Raw genomic sequence first — 16,829 nt, 5'->3', positions numbered from 1 at the left:
TGGGCTAAAGATTAGTCTAAACCAGCTATGGTTGGTTAACAACTAGGTGAAAACTTGTCTAAAAATTAGCCTATATATTAGCCCTTCTATTTGGATGCACTAGAGCTAATTTAGGCTATTTTTTAGATAGTTAGCAGTTAGCCCTTATATCCAAGCACTCTCTTATCATCATACAGATTGATATTTTTGTGTACTTAATTAAACTTAGGATCAATTAACTTCTCAAAATACAAGATAGAGCAACTCCAAGAGACTCTCAATATCTTTCCTTTTTTTTGAGATAATTCCTTTCTAATTGTTAGGAATATAGATTTTGATTACTCTCCAACAGTTTTTTTTTAAAATGGTCAAATATAGTCATTGTTTATTCTGGATTTCTTGCTAGCCAAAAATAAATAGCAAAAATAGCTCTTTAGAGTGTACACAAGATACAATAAAGTTGTAAAGTTGCTAGAAAGTAAAAATATATAAAAATTAACTTTAACGTAAATGACTTTTTAAATAATGATTTAGAAAGAGAATTTGAGTGCGTGTTGGTTGGTTACAAAACCGCACTGCACGGCACCGTGCCACATTTTTCACGTCGTAGACGAGGCAAGCGTTTGGTTTGCTTCTGCAATCCGCCACAGCCGCAGCTGCAACTAAGGCTGGACAAAAACTGGTAACTCGCTAGCTCGCTCGACTCGCTCGTTAATAGCTTGACTCGAGCTCGACTCGTTTTATAATGAGCCAACTCGTTTTATAATGAGCCAGCTCATTTTATAACGAGCCGGCTCATGAGCTGCTCGCGAGCCATAACGAGGCGGACAATTATCATGTTAGCAACTAAAATTATCTCGGCTATATACCTAAATATTTCTCAGTAGCTCGACCTAGCTCATTCGTAAATTTCTATCTTTATCCGTCAATAGATGATGCTTAAACTGTATAAGTATGACTATCATATAGCCACGGTCGTGATCGTAGTAGACTGACTGGACAAAATTCTAGTTTGTTTTGTTGAATTGTTAAAGCTATAAGTACTTTGTTTAGTTTATTTTAAGTATGTATGTGATGTATTTGTTGATCAATTGCTTTTATAAATTTATAGTCTCTTTGTACTGTATTTTTATGTTTTGGCTCGCGAGCCAAACGAGCTGCTCGAGCTCACTAACGAGCCGAGCCAAGCCAGTCTTCTAGCTCGTTTGTATAACGAGCTATAACGAGCCGAGTCATAACGAGCCAAGCTATAACGAGCCGAGCTGGCTTGATATCAAACGAGGCCAAGATTCTTGGAGAATCTCTTATTTTAGAACATAGGGTATACTATCTAAAATAGCTTCTTACATGCCCTATTTTTCTATTTTTTTGTTTCTAATTTCTATTCTCTCGAACAATTAGGCCTCCTTGTTTAGTTAAAAAAATTCAAGATTTCTCGTCACATCGAATCTTGCGGCACATACATAGAGTATTAAATATAGACAAAAATAAAAACTAATTACACAATTTATCTATAGTTTACGAGACGAATCTTTTAAACCTAGTTAGTCCATGATTGGACAATAATTACCAAATACAAACAAAAGTGCTACACCAAAATCCAAAATTTTTGCCAACTAAACAAGACCCTAACTTGTTTGGGACTGCTCTTTGGGACTGCTCTGCTCCATATTGTTTTTAGTTTCGCTCCACGTTTCCACAAACTCTGCTTAAAAGAAAAGGTGGAGTTTCGAGAGCACCAATTCAATAGATGCAAAACAAACCTACTGTAGCCATGAGGAGGCTCGAGTCACCAAAGCTCCACACCACCACCTATCTACAAGTTATGCGCAACCTGATGTTATCAGCAAGATATAAACTTCAAATTCAATCATCCAAGCAACAATACAAAATCAGAAATTCAGGAATATTGCTCCAGCTTCCAATGGGACACATGTCACGGTTCATGAACCCATCAACTCTTCACCAAAACTTCCGATTGAAAATTTCCATTGAATTGATAAGAACTGATTATGCAGGCAACAGACTGTTACAATGGAAGGGGCCAAGGGGGTGTAGTGAAACTCTAGAGATCTAAGCTTCCATTCAAATGAATCTAACATAAAATGCAGCTGCTTGAAGAGCAGGAAAGAAAACCTAATGTACAGAAGTGACTACTTCAACTCCCTCCCCAGCCTATACATGATGTCTAGAAAAAATCACTCACATGACAACAGGTAACCAACAAACGGCTTTATCATTGCATGCCTTGTTTGCAAAACAGCGTGCAGGTACCACCATGGAGTATTTCCCCCATGTTGAAGTCTCATTTTTTTACCTGTAAATATTGATCCTTAGGATCTTACCGAGCACGGGCAGTGGCCGGTTGTTTTGATGAGCGCCCAGACTTGTGCTTCCGCTTTTGGTTCACCACTGCAGCAGGATCAACCAATGGTCCAGACCAAGTGGGCACACCACCTTTCTCGTATGTGAACACAGTGCTGAAGGAAGACGGGTCTGGAGGTTCGTATAGCGGGTCCATATGATTTGAAGTATCCAAAGGGACACCAACCGCACCATCTTGATGTGGGGGAGGGAACTTTTCACTCTTGCTCTTAGCATTTGCATGAGTAATGAACCTTCTTTTCTGTAATCAGGAAAAAAAGGATAAGCACAAGTCAGCGATACTGCAAAGTATGTTTTATAGCAAGGGCTTCCCTTTGGATCATGGCTAATAAGACGCAGAGGACCTATCGTGAAGTCTGCTTGGATGTAGGATGTATTTTACAAATGTAGGGTTTATGTGAAAGACTGAAAGGGTGGGCTGAGACAAAGCAGTGGCTGCGCCGCCGCCTCAGAACATTGAACAACTCTATCCTAACCTTATCTTGTTAACCTCTAAAAAGACCAGCTCACAGTAACAAATTGTACCAAAAGTAACAAGTTCATTCAACATACATCGATATTTACTTGAAGTTCAGCATTTGCCTCTGGAGCTGGAACTGCCTTAGGTCGATCACGTGTTCTTGTCTTCTTGGCTCCATCACCATTAGCTCTACCACCAGCAGCTCTTAAACTGTTGAAAATGGTAGACAAGTCAGGTAGCATCATGTAGTGGATAAGTGATCAACTGAACTGGCATGAGACCACGAACGGGGAGATGGGTCAAGGCCTCAAGGGTAGCACTAGGATATTTAGCTAGTTGCAGATATGGGGACATGCAAAGAGTGAAAACTCAGTGAGAAAAATGAGGCATTAGTTGTCCTTTGACTCAATTATGAGGTCTAAAACATATTCAACAAATTACAGAAATCCAGGAGCTTTTAGCACAGTTAGCACTAAATTTAACTAAAAAGTTTTCTTAGAGAAGAGATACTTTTTGCTTTTGTATTGTATAGTAATGGAAGCATAAAACTAGTACACCAAGAGTCCCTTTAGTCACATTCTCTCGTTTTCCCTTTTTTCAACTTATAAAGGACATAGGCATTAACATTAAAATACCAGAAAAGTTCTGGTCAATTTGAGTAGCTCACTCTTTAGCACTCATGTTTAACAGGAGCTGAAAGGAGGGAAATGTCATTTACATTTACTAAATCATGACAGTGTTGTTGTTCAAGTTCTGTTTCAATGTTAATGACTCGTGGTGACTATCGAGTACCTGGATAGATCCAAAGATCCAATGCCTAATAAGCTAATAACATGTTTGTTCTTTTCAGATACTAGACAAAGCAAGTGTTCACAAAACCTTCTAATAATGTGCACTCAAGTCTTTTTCTTGCCAACACAGTAAGCAATCGCTAAGCATGGGACCCTACATTATCATACTAAGGTATTATTTCTACGAAATATCTTATATGAACATTTTCAAATATAAAAAATGTAAAAATGCATATTTTTTAGGTTAGTGAGGCAAATGTAGATGAAACAATTGCGGTTTCAGACCACAAGAAAAACAGAAGATAAAATAGGAAGCATTCATAAAACCTAATTGATCTTGCTGGTTCATGATTTTTTCTTTTGTGTGTGTAAGGATAGTAATGTTACCCCCATGAAACACAATTATAGGCGGCAGTTGCTACGCTCATAGTGTGCATTTGTTGTTGTTGTTGTTTTTTTTGTTTTTGTTTTTGTTTTCCGACTATAGTGTGGATTTGTAGAGCAACAAGATTTGTTACTGTACACTCAAAGCAGATAAGTCTATGACACACAGACACAGTGGATCATCCTAATTCCTAACTAATGAAATGAGTGGCAAGGTGACAAACCGTCTGGCTTCTTCGTCTCTTCGTTTCGCATCTATTTCTTTGCTTGGAGGATATTTTGGAAGACTCGATGGTTCGCATGCAAGAGGTTCGGTTGTAAAGAACTGCACACATAGAAAGTTAACAGAAGGCATTAATACACAAGACCAAAAAAATTGCTGCAAAAACCAAATGTGTGACAAGGATGGATGGGAATCTACGTGCTATAATGCTATCATATCTGGCGCTAGAAACCCCTACAATATCTGCTAACCTAGATTCATGTAGTGTTATGTTGTTTCTGAAATTAACCATATGATTCTTTAGTCCAAATGGAATCGTGAAAAATTGAGAATCATGGTCTAAATTTCCTCATATTGCACAAAAACAAATTATTTGTTCTTTGGATATGTGATACACCTAAATTTTGACCAGTGGATACATCGTTTTGTGCCAGCAAAAGAAATATTCTCATTAATTTGTTAAACATCAAGTATTGTGTTCATGAAAATTAGTGAAGACTTCAACACAAATAAAGAATTTAAAATGTTTTGTGCCCTCAAATGGAGATAGGATAGTGAGAAATGATAACCAACTTACATCGCTTCTCAATGCAGAAGTTGCTGTTAACCGATCTGCTGGATCAATTGCAAGTAGTGTCTCGATCAACTGCAGTGCTGATTGTGGAAAATCCTTAAACGTCTCTCTTATTCGCCTTTTGTACGGTTGTTGAGGCTTAAATATTGTAGCATGAGGCAGCTTTGACTTTTTCCAATATTCTTCTGTTGGTGAGCCACACAACTTAAAAATTTTATGCAGCTGTTCCACCTAAAAGTGGCAGACATGACAAGATCAGTGAAACATGGAAGATAAAGGCGGTTGCTATTCATCGGGTTGGATGGTATGGACAACATTAAGTGCACAAACAGTGCAACAGGTCATAATTGAATCAGATGCAGAAAACTGGATGCAAAATGAAACAAAGCATGGAAATTTTCAAAAAGAAAATGGACAGAAAGCATGGAAATGAATGCTGAAGCATGTGGCAACTTCATCAGAATTCAGGGAAGATAAACTTTTCACGAGAGATATTGCTGGACAGACATTTTATATGCTAACGTGATGCAGTTAGAGTTGCTTGTTATACAAAAGAAAGTACAGAGGAGATGTTTCACAAAGAAATACACAAAATTAAAAAAAAAACAAAAAAGGAATCTTCCTCCTGTGGTTTCTTCTCGGTCCTCCTCACAAGTCACAGTACTATGATGAACAAGGGTATTTTCGGTTTTCACCTCCTCTTGCCTGCTATTGAACATGGGTGAGGAATGGGAAGCAAACTAACCAACTCACTGCAGCCCCATCACCGATCATACCAGAATCGGCAAACTCAAAAGTCAAAATGGATTTTTTTTTTCTCGAAACCTACAACAGAACTACACTCAATCCTGAACTGAGTCTGAGGTAAGCTATTTTTCACTGGAATTCAGCCAGATGTAAAGCATATCCAATTGAGATATTGTGCAGTTAAGAAAGCTATGCTAACCTCTGTTCGTCCTGGCATAATTGGCCTCCCAGCGAGCAACTCGGCCAGGATACACCCTGCGCTCCACAGGTCCACACCCACCTCGTAATCTGTTGCGCCGAGAAGCAGCTCGGGTGGCCGGTACCATAGGGTCACCACCCGGCTCGTCATGGGCTGTTTACGGTCTGGGTCGAAGAAGGACGCGAGACCAAAATCTGCAATCTTCAGCATGCCATTGTTGTCCAAGAGCAGATTCGAGCCCTTGATGTCGCGGTGCAGCACGCCCCGGTCGTGGCAGTGCTCCAGACCCGACAGCAACTGATGCATATAGCACTTAACCTGCATTCCACCCATACGCAGTGAGCGCGTGAAGCCGGGGGCACCCAGCGGATGCAGTGCGGGGAACGGTGGTTGGGGATCTCGGGGTCGGGGACCTGTGGCTCAGTGAACTTGATTTCCGGGCTGGCGGCGAGGCCCGCGAGGTCGTGCTCCATGTACTCGAAGACGAGGTAGAGGCTGCAGGACATGCGGGAGGTGACGAGGCCGTCGAGCTTGACGACGTTGGGGTGGTCGAGGCGCCGGAGGATGAGGATCTCGCGGGCCATGAAGCGGACGCTCTCGGGCTCGAGGTTGTCGAAGCGCACCTTCTTGAGCGCCACGATCTTGCCGCTCACCGTGTCGCGCGCCTTGTACACGTTGCTGTACGTGCCCTGGCCGATCTGCCCGGCGGCGCAGCATCCCCCACAGAGACGCAAACAAAGCTTTTGTCAGTCAGCCCCCAATGGCGGCACCACGAACCGCGGGCGGGGGAACGGGGGAATGGGAGGGGGCGCGCGAGCGAGCGTACCTTGTCAATCTTCTCGAAGGAGTCGGCGCGGCGCGGGGTCCATCCGTCGATGGCCTCGCCGGCGACGGCGGAGAGCCAGGCGGGCCAGCCGGCGGCGACCTGCTCCCCGCGCGCCCTGTTGGCGAAGCTGGGGCCGGGGCCGGGGCCGCTGCGCGACGAGCGGGAGCGCCTCTCCCGCCGGGCCGGCTTCTCGGCTGGCGCCGCCGACTGCTCGGCCTTATTCCCGGCGGCCTCCTGCACCACCGCCGCCGCGGGGGCCGGCGGCTCGGGCGGGTGGTCGGGGCTGGGCGCGGAGGGGCGGCCGTGGACGCAGCCCATGGGGGGTGTTGCTGGTCACCGGCGGCGGCTCATGGGGCTGGGGGGGTGGGGACTGGAGAGGGGGAGGGGAGTGGAGTGGAGTGGAGCGGCCGCGAGGGAGTGTGGACCGGGGAGGGGACCGAGACCGAGACCGAGAGGCGAGAGGTGGCTGTGCTTTGCTGTGCCCCGTGCTCTGCTCCGAACTCCGGAGGAGGAGGGTTTGACTCTCTCTCAGCTGCTGAAAGCTGATGGGTCTCTCTCTCGTTTTGTCTCCGGTGTCCGTCCGGATCATGACTCGCTCGCCTCGCCTGGACATGATGTGGATGTGCTCATGCGGCCGATCCGCCATCGGGCCATGCCATGTGAGGCTAGAGTGAAAACATGGACAGACTTTTTTGCCGGAACGAACGGATGGATTACCTTTTTTTTTACCCATAAAATAGCTCGTTGATTTTAGTTTTAGCTAGGTTATTATTTAGACTTTGGTTTGGTTTTTTTTTTGTGTTTTTCTGCACGGCTTTGGGTCTCAACTTTGCTCGACTTCTTTTTATCCGGAAAGCGCAAGGGACAAATGGTTCGCCTTCTGTACATTTGCAAATAGCAATGCCAGTAGTGTTAGGTAGCTCAAATATGAAGTCATAAAAGGTACTCTTAGGGCACTCACAATGCAGACTCTATCATAGAGTCTAAAGTTATTTATTACCTCGAACAATGTGGACTTAGAGTCTAAATAAGACTTGGAGTCTTGTTTTTTCTACCTCTTTCTTCAATAAATATGCTGCCACATCAGCAAAATACCATAAATAATATGTAATTAATTGTCTTGGACTCTATGATAGAGTCTTGCATTGTGAGTGCCCTTATGAACAAAAGGATATCTCTTGTCTTATACTTCCTCCATCTCAAATTGTAAGCCGTTTGACTTTTTTTACCTCAAATTTGACCACTCGTCTTATTCAAAAAATTTGTACAAATATAGTCAAATTTAAATCATTCTTGAAGAACTTTTATTAATAAACCAATACACAACAAATAAAAGTGATATTTTATACAAAACTTTGAATAAGACGAGTGGTCAAACTTGATATTAAAAAAGTCGAACGACTTACAATTTAGGATGGATTGAGTATATAGTATTGTGAAAAAACGTAATAAATTGTTTGATTGAAACAACTACAAAATTTACCTTCTCTCTCTTAAAACAGCTACGAAACATCCCTCCATTTCCACCTATTTGAAAAGGCAAAAAACAAAAAGTATAGTCCAAGATGCTACAAAAATTGTACTATACGAAATAACTTGTTTTGAAACTAAGTCTATTTACGAGTTTGCAGATAGCTCACAAAGAGACTTTCTAAATCTTTAAATACTAAGAATAGAGATTTTGGTGTCCTCCAACAGTTTGTCTAAATGGTTATATAAATATATTCACCTTCTATTCTAGATTTTTCACTAGCTAAAAATAGAAAATGAGAATGACTTTCCAGAGTGTGCATGAGAGATAGAAAAGTTGTTGAAGAGTAAAACATATAGAAAGTGATTTTTATAAAAATAATTGTCTAAATGATGATTTCGAAAGTGAGATTTGTAAATACTCTTAGAGATGCTCTAAGTTTTGTAAATCGTAACGATTGTTGCTTCAAGATTCATAGCGCACGTCCCTAATTCTCCGTCTTCTATTATTTATTTTAATAACAAAAAAAAAGGTCTCTCCATTTTTTAACAGAGGGTGGGAAAGTCGTAGCACAAGAGGCCACGACGGGTGAACTCTCTGGTCTGGTCTCCGTGCTACCAGAGTAGCTAGACTACCAACCCTTCCTTGCTCGTTTGGTCAATGCAGAAAGCATTATAGTTTTTATATACATTAATTATAGTATCATCTAAGTATTTTGCTGATGTGACAAATTAGTTATTAAAGAGAGAGTAAAAATTATAGAAACTAGGTCTAAGTTAGAAATCATGTCTACACAAAATATAAGACATGAAGTGATATGATTAACTGAGAATGGAGAAAAAATTAATGTAATTGGATAAAAAATATTTTATAAAAATTATTTATTGAAATCATAGTTTCTATATATATAGTGCCTATAAAAATTAGTAGATATAGAAATTATATGTAGTTTGCATTGGGAGTGGCCGTGGGTCGGTCGGTCGCTCAGTACCTCTCTCTCCATGTTGCTTGGGCTGCTCACACAAGCTTTGGCTTTGCTTGCCATGGCTCGTTGCTTTGACCATGAGCATCTGTCTCCTCTTTTTGACGTCAACCATGCGCGTCTATCTGTTTGTTTGTTTTACCTGCTGACGGGATCGTCGCCCTTTCCAGCGGGCAGAAACAGCTGATGCAAACTTTTCCGGACAAGATGCCGCTGTGCTGCGCCATAAAAAGCCCCCCCCCCCCCCCCCCCCCGGCCTGCCAATCTTCTCCTGCGGCACGGGCGCACATAAAAACCATTAAAATAATTATAAAACAATCGGATTGATAGTATCTTCTATAAATTTATTTAAATTTGAAAACATTTGATTTTGTTCAAATATAGAACTGTATTTTTCTTGGGACAAAAAATCTCAAAGTAACACACTGTTGCGCTGGGGAATCATTCATTCATCTAACATTCCACAACAAATCAACGATGATCGGGTTGTTTAATGGTGCAATGCAAAGTTGGTTTCCAACTTTTTGTTAGCTTTGATGCGACCACACGTTGGAGCTTAGGTAGATGATTCAAACATCACATAGGAGTACTAGGAGGCAACCTAGTTAAATGGTTTTCGGTTTTACGCAGCACATGCTAGACGAATGCTCTACTCCAATGATTAGTGGCGATGGGTCAAAAAACTATGTACCACCAGATCAACTAACAACAAGAATGGTGGCGAATTACTGCCATCAAGCAGCAGGGGTCGCAATGCTGTTGCTGCGAAATTAGCTTAGACCTCTCCAGACTAGCAGGGGTACATAGAAAACTTGCCTCTTCTCTTTTTTTTTTCTTTTTTATATTTTGCAAGGGTAAATTTCATTTATCAACCTTAATACAGATTATATAGATGGGGAAACCCCCATTGAAAGTTTTCCGAGCCATCTGAACAGTATAGTTTCTAGAATGGGTCCAAGACTCACAATAGAACATGCAAGAACAAAGAATCAAAACCTTGCTTTTTTGCTAAATTATCAGCCACTGTATTTGTGTCTGCCAGTTTTGAGCAGGCATTAGACCTCCCCAGGACTGCAGGGGTACATAAAAGATTTGCATGTTGCATCTCTACAACATTACACTAGGAATTACGAAAACACGTTCAGGTCAGCATGAAAGGTCTCTCAGCTGCACAGTTACCATGAACAATCATCATACTAATTTATGAAGTTGCAACATCAAAATTTAAATTCCATCATCCTCCAGATCAAGCAAGTACTTGAATACAAGCCGGGTCCCCCCCCAAAAAAAGAAGCTGATCTCAATATGGTTTCTAACCTCCGTGATAACCATTTTACAGAACAGCTACGGCCCAGCCTTTGGTACCCGTACATTCTCTACCGGTGAATGCCTCACTCATCATCAGCATGCTTTTTCTTCTTTTTCTTCTTATCTTTCTTACCAGACTCTTCGGTTTGCATTGCAACATCCTCACCATCGGCATCAGACTTCTTTTTCTTCTTCTTCTTCTCACCTTCTGAGGCAGCAGCCACGGCAGGCTCTTCCTGGGCCTCCTTGGACTTCTTTTTCTTTTTCTTCTCACCATCACCTTCAACAGCAGGAGCCTCCTCGCTTTCCTTGGACTTCTTTTTCTTCTTCTTCTTCCGATCCTCCTGGTCACCATCCTCTTGAATTGCTTCCTCTGCAGGCACTGCTGATGGTTCAGTTTTCACCTCATGATGTTTCCTCTTCTTTGAAGCCAATTCGGACTTCTTTGGTGTTTCTTCGGTAAGTACCAGATCAGCTGCAGGGTTGTATGTCTAAAACAAAATCAAAGCATCAAGTCAAAACAAGATCATGTATTTATAGAGAAAAATATAAAGTAAACCTACTGTAACCAAAGGAGTGTTTGCCTAAGGATATTTCAAGCAAAACCAATGGGAGACCTTTTTATGATAACTAGTTAAAACTGTCAAAACTAGAACATTCCAAGGTTCTGACACATATTTCTTGAAGGGCTGGGCAAGTTTCAGCCCAACCGTATATTTCTTGAAGAGATGGGCAAGTTTTCAGCCCCACCAGTAACCCTTTTCAGATTTTTTTTCATGGGGAGCAAGATGTCACAAGTCATAACACTGCTTACCTTAGCAGGAGTTGTTAAAGCCCCAGCACCCTTCTTCCGGTCCTTTTCATACACTTCTATCTTGGGCTTCCCCTTTATAGAACCAGCAGATTTCCCAAGTTCTCTATTCTCAAGAACTTGAAGCCGTGTCTCAAGCTGTTCAATTGTCATGTGTCACAAGGCAGTGTATATCATATACTAATAATGAAAAGCAAAATCATTTCCACAGTGCTTATACCTTGAGTCGACTCTCAGTGCCAATGGAGTTGTCCTCACCATCACCAAGGGCATCATATCGGATGGCCAGAGCAGTTTTTGCAGCAAGAGAACGAGAGATTTTTCCCTTGTGCTTTTGAGAAGCCTTCCCAATTAAGGATGCATGGTAGATGAGGCCATACTTTGGTGTAGAATGCTTTGTCTTTAGAGCTCTGAATAAAGCCTGGAGAGAAACACAATCTTTAGTTCTTAGCGAAGAAAGCAAATTCTAGCAACTAAATAATGTTAACACATGCCATCAATTGAGATCACTAAGACACTATAGAGAATAAACATTTTTTGAAAAAAAAGAGGTCATGAAAGTATGAAACAAGAAATTGACATGTTTCGCGAAATGTTAGATAATTCTAGCAGACAACGTAAACAAATAATGTTCATGTATGCCATATGAGGCGTTGTTGCACATAAAAGATGCGGGAATTGACAAACATAGTTTCCAGAATCATCCATCCACAGGTAAACAAACCTTCTCTGCACCGAGTATCTGAATTGTGCTACCAGGCTGCTTAGCCAAATTTAGCAAACTTCCACCATGCGCAATAAGGCGAGCACCAACTAATTCGCCCACCAGTGCTGTCAGATTTGGTGCTATGGTGTTCATCCTGCTTTTTAAATAGTCATACAGCTGGGCTCTGTACTCAGAAAGGGCCAACACTTGATCACATAGCTCTTTGATATTTGACAAGTCAAGGTCACTAACTTCTGTTCCCATGGATATTACTGCTGCCTCCTTTAGCTGTGTTTCTATCTCTTCATCTGACAATATCTGAAAACAACAGAGCTTCTTACTCAACAATTTCCTTAATAGGAATTGTAAATCATATTTAGATGTCAATAATCACCTCAGAAAAGTCAAGGTCGACTGCATTAGTTCTGTTGCCCATCATCTTCACAACTTTGGCATACTGTATATTATCTGTAACTATTTTGGTGAGTTCTGGAAAGTGCCAGCCATACCATTCACGAACTCTCATGGCGTAAGTGTTAAGCTCCTTGTCAAGATCATCCAATAATCCAATGGCTTGAATGATCATGGTATCAACCTGTGTTACAGAAACAAAACAAAAAACACTTAACAGATCAAAATTGTTTCTTTAATAACAAAGATCTAGAAGAATCTTCAATAGTCAAAACTTGCAAGATGTTACATATTATGAATGTTGCTAAAGTAAGATAACATAAAAACACCAACAGGCAATCAAAGGATAAATATGGATGAGTACAATATGGAAAATGGTATTTACATGCCAAGCACAAATGATGACGACACAATAAAAGCCAGAAACAGAGTATATAACAACATGGTAGATAAGATTGCCAGTAGCACCCATATAAGACTGACCTTCTCGGGACTGAACTTCAGCTTATACCTAGACAAGCTGTGGGACAATCCCAAGCTCATTGGACCAAGGTCTTGTGCACCCAACCCAGTTATAAGCTCGGTGAGCTGATTTCTCAGCCCTCTCATCAGCTCCATCACAGCACTATTGTGAAGGCAGTCAATTTTCTGCAACGCAATAAAAATGTAATGAGGGCTGGTCATTCACAAAAAGTAACAAATTGAGAAATACTACTGACCAGCTTTTCTTTTATAGCATTTCCAAGCTTAGAATCAGCAACTGCCAATGTTTCACCCTCACAATGTTTCTGCAAGAACTTGCGCAGACCCTTGCTAGGCTTGCTATCAATAATCAGGGTTGCCGCGGATAGGGCATCAGATGTGTTCTCAAACTTGTTGAAAGCCTTCAGCTCAACCACCTACAAGAAAGTCCACTGTTATTAGTCAGAACAGAAAGCTAATAAAGGTGATGCGAAGAATACAGCTAGGATGACTCTTCATGTTTTCTTCTTCTTTTCTTACTTTTGCATTTGAAGGGAAACAGCAAGTCTGTTAGGAGACACAGTATGAATGATTTCCAAATGACCATCATCCATTATGTGCTTATAATGGGTATCAGCATAAGAGAGCGTGCAAAATCCCTAGGCTGTAAAAAGTTCATATCCTAGTGGCTATAACCACAGTGTTCCAACGAAATAAATGAGTTAAATTGATGCCATTTCTTCAAAACGACAGACGCAGAATGCCATAACGTGACATATCCTACGCTGGGACTATGGAAACATAAAAACTGTTTGTGCTCCAAACTTCTGAAGGTTAAGAGAATCACAAACCTTTCTCGCTGAATCCGACGTCGTGAACTCCTTCCATAGATCCTGGCAACAACAAGAACACAGAGTCATGGCACATTAGCACTGGCGGTTCAATAGAGATGCACGGAGCAGACCAAATTTAACGAACCCAATCAAAACCAGACTCTAGAAATTGCAGCGGCGGTCACTCACCTCGACTTTGTCGAGCTTCCCCTCGTCGAGTACCTTGAACAGGGCGAACCCCGCGGGGGTCTCGAAGAGCACCAACATCTCCGCCCACAACCAGTCCCCCGATAACTCAGCTGAAACAACAGATACCCACCCCTCCTCTGACCTGCATCGAACGATCGTCCACGGAGCCAAATCAGAGAGAGGAACACGTGCGCCAACCGAATCGAGCTGTTGAGACGGCAGCAAACCTCGGACCTGGGGAGGATTCGGCGGTGGACAGCACGGCGCGAGGCGACGAGGGGGGGTTCGCCTGCGGCGGCCGCGAGGCGAGAGGGGGGTGGGGGAAAGGTAGCCGCCGCAAGGGTTTTAGCTCCGCTAGGGCTTGGGTCTGGAGCAATATATCGGAGAGGACAAAGGGCCTCGATGGCCCATCTGGCCGTTGGCTGAGCGGGACCGTGACGCTGGACCGTTGGATGGTTTAGTCTGGGGTTTTAGGTTACCGGGACTTGTGCTGCGTGCTGGCCTGCTGGGTCGGAATCACGAAACAGAGGCCTTGTTTACTTCCCAGAAAAGTTTGCAAAATTTTTCAGATTCCCCATCACATCGAATCTTTAAACGTATGCATTGAGTATCAAATACAAACGAAAGTGATACAGTGCTCATTTTGCAAAAAATTTTAGAACTAAACAAGGCCAGAAGAAATCCTTCTCGAGCTGACGAGTGCTTTACATATAACAGATTCTCCATCACATATAATTTTTAAACGCATGTACGAAGTATTAAGGGCACTCACAATACAGACTCTATCGTAGAGTCTAAAGTTATTTATTACCTCGAATAATATAGACTTAGAGTCTAAATAAGACTTGGAGTCTTATTTTTTCTACCTCTTTCTTCAATAAATATGCTGCCACATCAGCAAAATACTATAAATAATATGTAATTAATTGTCTTGGACTCTATGATAGAGTCTTGCATTGTGAGTGCACTAAATGTAGATGAAAATAAAAATTAATTGCACAGTTTGGTCAGAATTAACGAGACGAATCTTTAAGCCTAGTTAGTCCATAATTGGATAATATCTGTGAAATACAAACGAAAGTGCTACGGTGTCGATTTCGCAAAAAAATTGAACTAAACAAGGCCTAGATATCAAAAGTTCTTAAACTGCTAGTTTGATTGAGTTTATCAGTTGAATTTATCAGTCATTTAGTAGTGTTTTTCTCACATTACAAATTAATCAACAATACTTTTTGTCATTACTTATCACCCAAACGAACAAGGCGCAATTGTCTAACCCTATATTAACTAGGTTTAAAGTATTCATCTCACAGATTATGAACAAATTATGTAATTAATTATTTTTTATCTATATTTAATGTTTCATGCATACGTTTAAAGATTTGATGCGATGAGAAATCTTGTAAACTTTTGAAATTTTGGGTGCATCTAAACAAGGCCTTAGTTCTGAAAAGTTTTGCAAAATCGACACTGTAGCACTTTCGTTTGTATTTGACAAATATTGTCCAATCATGGACTAACTAGGCTCAAAAGATTCGTTTCATCAATTTCGACCAAACTGTGTAATTAGTTTTTATTTTCGTCTATATTTAATACTCCATGCATACGTCTAAAGATTCGATGTGACGGGGAATGTGAAAAATTTTGCAAAATTTTCTGGGAACTAAACAAGGCCTTATTACATTGTTCGTTTGATGGATGGAACATAAGCTTACGCTTTGTTTAGTTGGGGAGGGAAAAGTTTTTTTTTCACATCAAATGTTTCATAAGATCTTGAAATGGGTATTCGGATACTAATAAAAAACTAATTACATAACTCGTCTAGAAACTACGAGACGAATTTATTAAACCTAATTAATCTGTCGTTGATACATGTGGGTTACTGTACAGCAGGTAATCGTAAACTAATTAGGCTTAAAATATTCATGTCGTGATTTTCAATCAAACTATGTAATTAGTTTATTTTTTATTTAAATATTCGATGCGATGAGTAAAAACTTTTTAGATGGGCAACTAAACAAAGCCTTAGCATGATTTGGAACAATAGCACATGTTTCATTTTGGTAATGCGTCTCGAGACAACCATTATAAAGTTGTTTCACTGTAGCTCGTTAGATTTTCATAATGTCCATACAATGGTTACACAAAAACAACACGATGGCATTGATCGAATATCATCATGGTGAGGATGAGGGAATTATGCTAGTGCAAGCATTCGGTAGAGCGGTTAGAAAAAAAAAACTTTTCTGAGAAGTTGCACAAATAAAAGAAAGTATGATCAAATAAGCTAGTCTAACCTAGCTTTTGCATTTCAACAAAGATAAGGGTTATGCAGAGAAACGTGGTCAGAAAATCATCTAAAACAACAATTTTTTGTGAGACCCAGTTACAAACGCAGACACTTATATACACGAGCGCACACTCATTCCCACTGGCGGAGGGTAGTGGAGGCGAAGCTGGGCGCTTGCCCCCCCTTCCTGCACAGCGCCGATCACTGTAAAATCTACATATGTAATTATTTCTCAAGAGTAGTACTACTTTGTATAGACTGGTAGCTAGACTGCTAGAGTAGTTCTTAGGTCTCAACTCTCAAGGTTGTGTCAGCAGGCAAGATAGCCCTCAGGTCTTCATTGGATGTACTAGTCTATTAGACGATTCTAGAAGTGTTCCAAAAAATGTCAAAAAAAGAAGCTTATAAGTGCTTACCTGCCCCCCCCCTTGTGATTGACTCCACGCTCCGCCACTGCTCATCCAAATGAACACACGCACGCACAGCCTACCCCTATTAGCACGTCCGAATAACCGAGTAAGACCGGTAAATCTTGAGATTGACGAAGTCACCATAGGCGTCTCGCTGTAGACGAGCATGTCACCTACGATTGAAAGCATAACGCGGTTAAATCCTAGAATAAATCCAGAAAAAATACGAGCACCCGCATCAAGTCGAGGACTTGAACCTGGATGAGCAGATTCCACTACAAGGGACAGAACTTAGATCCGTTTCCCAAAAGAACATGTTTGGTTTCTAGTTTCAACTTATCTTGGTTATAAACAACTTATAAGATGTATCAAACAAGGCTCTCGAGTC

General features: G+C 41.2%; 2 protein-coding genes across 3 annotated transcripts; both read right to left on the bottom strand.

Annotated features, from left to right (window-relative positions):
* Window positions 1,941-7,119, bottom strand: LOC8082295 (probable serine/threonine-protein kinase At1g54610). Its single transcript, XM_002465230.2, has 7 exons — window positions 6,569-7,119; window positions 6,156-6,440; window positions 5,743-6,060; window positions 4,800-5,027; window positions 4,224-4,324; window positions 2,917-3,034; window positions 1,941-2,605 (listed from the first exon to the last, which is right to left on the bottom strand). The coding sequence occupies exons 1-7, from the start codon at window positions 6,884-6,886 to the stop codon at window positions 2,321-2,323; spliced, it is 1,653 nt and encodes a 550-aa protein (XP_002465275.2). The 5' UTR covers window positions 6,887-7,119; the 3' UTR covers window positions 1,941-2,320.
* Window positions 10,091-14,119, bottom strand: LOC110431124 (probable nucleolar protein 5-2). Of its 2 annotated transcripts, none has more exons than XM_021449837.1 (10): window positions 13,969-14,119; window positions 13,742-13,883; window positions 13,571-13,612; window positions 12,977-13,156; window positions 12,741-12,905; window positions 12,241-12,441; window positions 11,865-12,164; window positions 11,361-11,561; window positions 11,144-11,278; window positions 10,091-10,820 (listed from the first exon to the last, which is right to left on the bottom strand). In XM_021449837.1, the coding sequence occupies exons 2-10, from the start codon at window positions 13,817-13,819 to the stop codon at window positions 10,413-10,415; spliced, it is 1,710 nt and encodes a 569-aa protein (XP_021305512.1). In that variant the 5' UTR covers window positions 13,820-13,883; window positions 13,969-14,119; the 3' UTR covers window positions 10,091-10,412. The 2 variants fall into 2 exon arrangements, with proteins under 2 accessions (XP_021305512.1, XP_021305507.1); XM_021449832.1 differs by having other exon boundaries at window positions 13,976-14,112.

The sequence above is a fragment of the Sorghum bicolor genome, chromosome 1 (genome assembly GCF_000003195.3).
Source record: "Sorghum bicolor cultivar BTx623 chromosome 1, Sorghum_bicolor_NCBIv3, whole genome shotgun sequence".
Classification (NCBI taxonomy): Eukaryota; Viridiplantae; Streptophyta; class Magnoliopsida; order Poales; family Poaceae; genus Sorghum; species Sorghum bicolor.
This window is presented reverse-complemented; position numbering and strand designations above follow the sequence as displayed.

Coding starts and splice junctions, on each gene's coding strand:
- LOC110431124 (XM_021449837.1), bottom strand. CDS start 13,819: ATGTTGGTGCTCTTCGAGACCCCCGCGGGGTTCGCCCTGTTCAAGGTA. Junction 12,906..12,976: donor ATGCTATAAAAGAAAAGCTG/GTCAGTAGTATT, acceptor ATTGCGTTGCAG/AAAATTGACTGCCTTCACAA. Junction 11,279..11,360: donor GCACTGAGAGTCGACTCAAG/GTATAAGCACTG, acceptor ACAATTGAACAG/CTTGAGACACGGCTTCAAGT.
- LOC8082295 (XM_002465230.2), bottom strand. CDS start 6,886: ATGGGCTGCGTCCACGGCCGCCCCTCCGCGCCCAGCCCCGACCACCCG. Junction 5,028..5,742: donor TTATGCCAGGACGAACAGAG/GTTAGCATAGCT, acceptor TGCCACTTTTAG/GTGGAACAGCTGCATAAAAT. Junction 4,325..4,799: donor CTTCTGCATTGAGAAGCGAT/GTAAGTTGGTTA, acceptor CTATGTGTGCAG/TTCTTTACAACCGAACCTCT.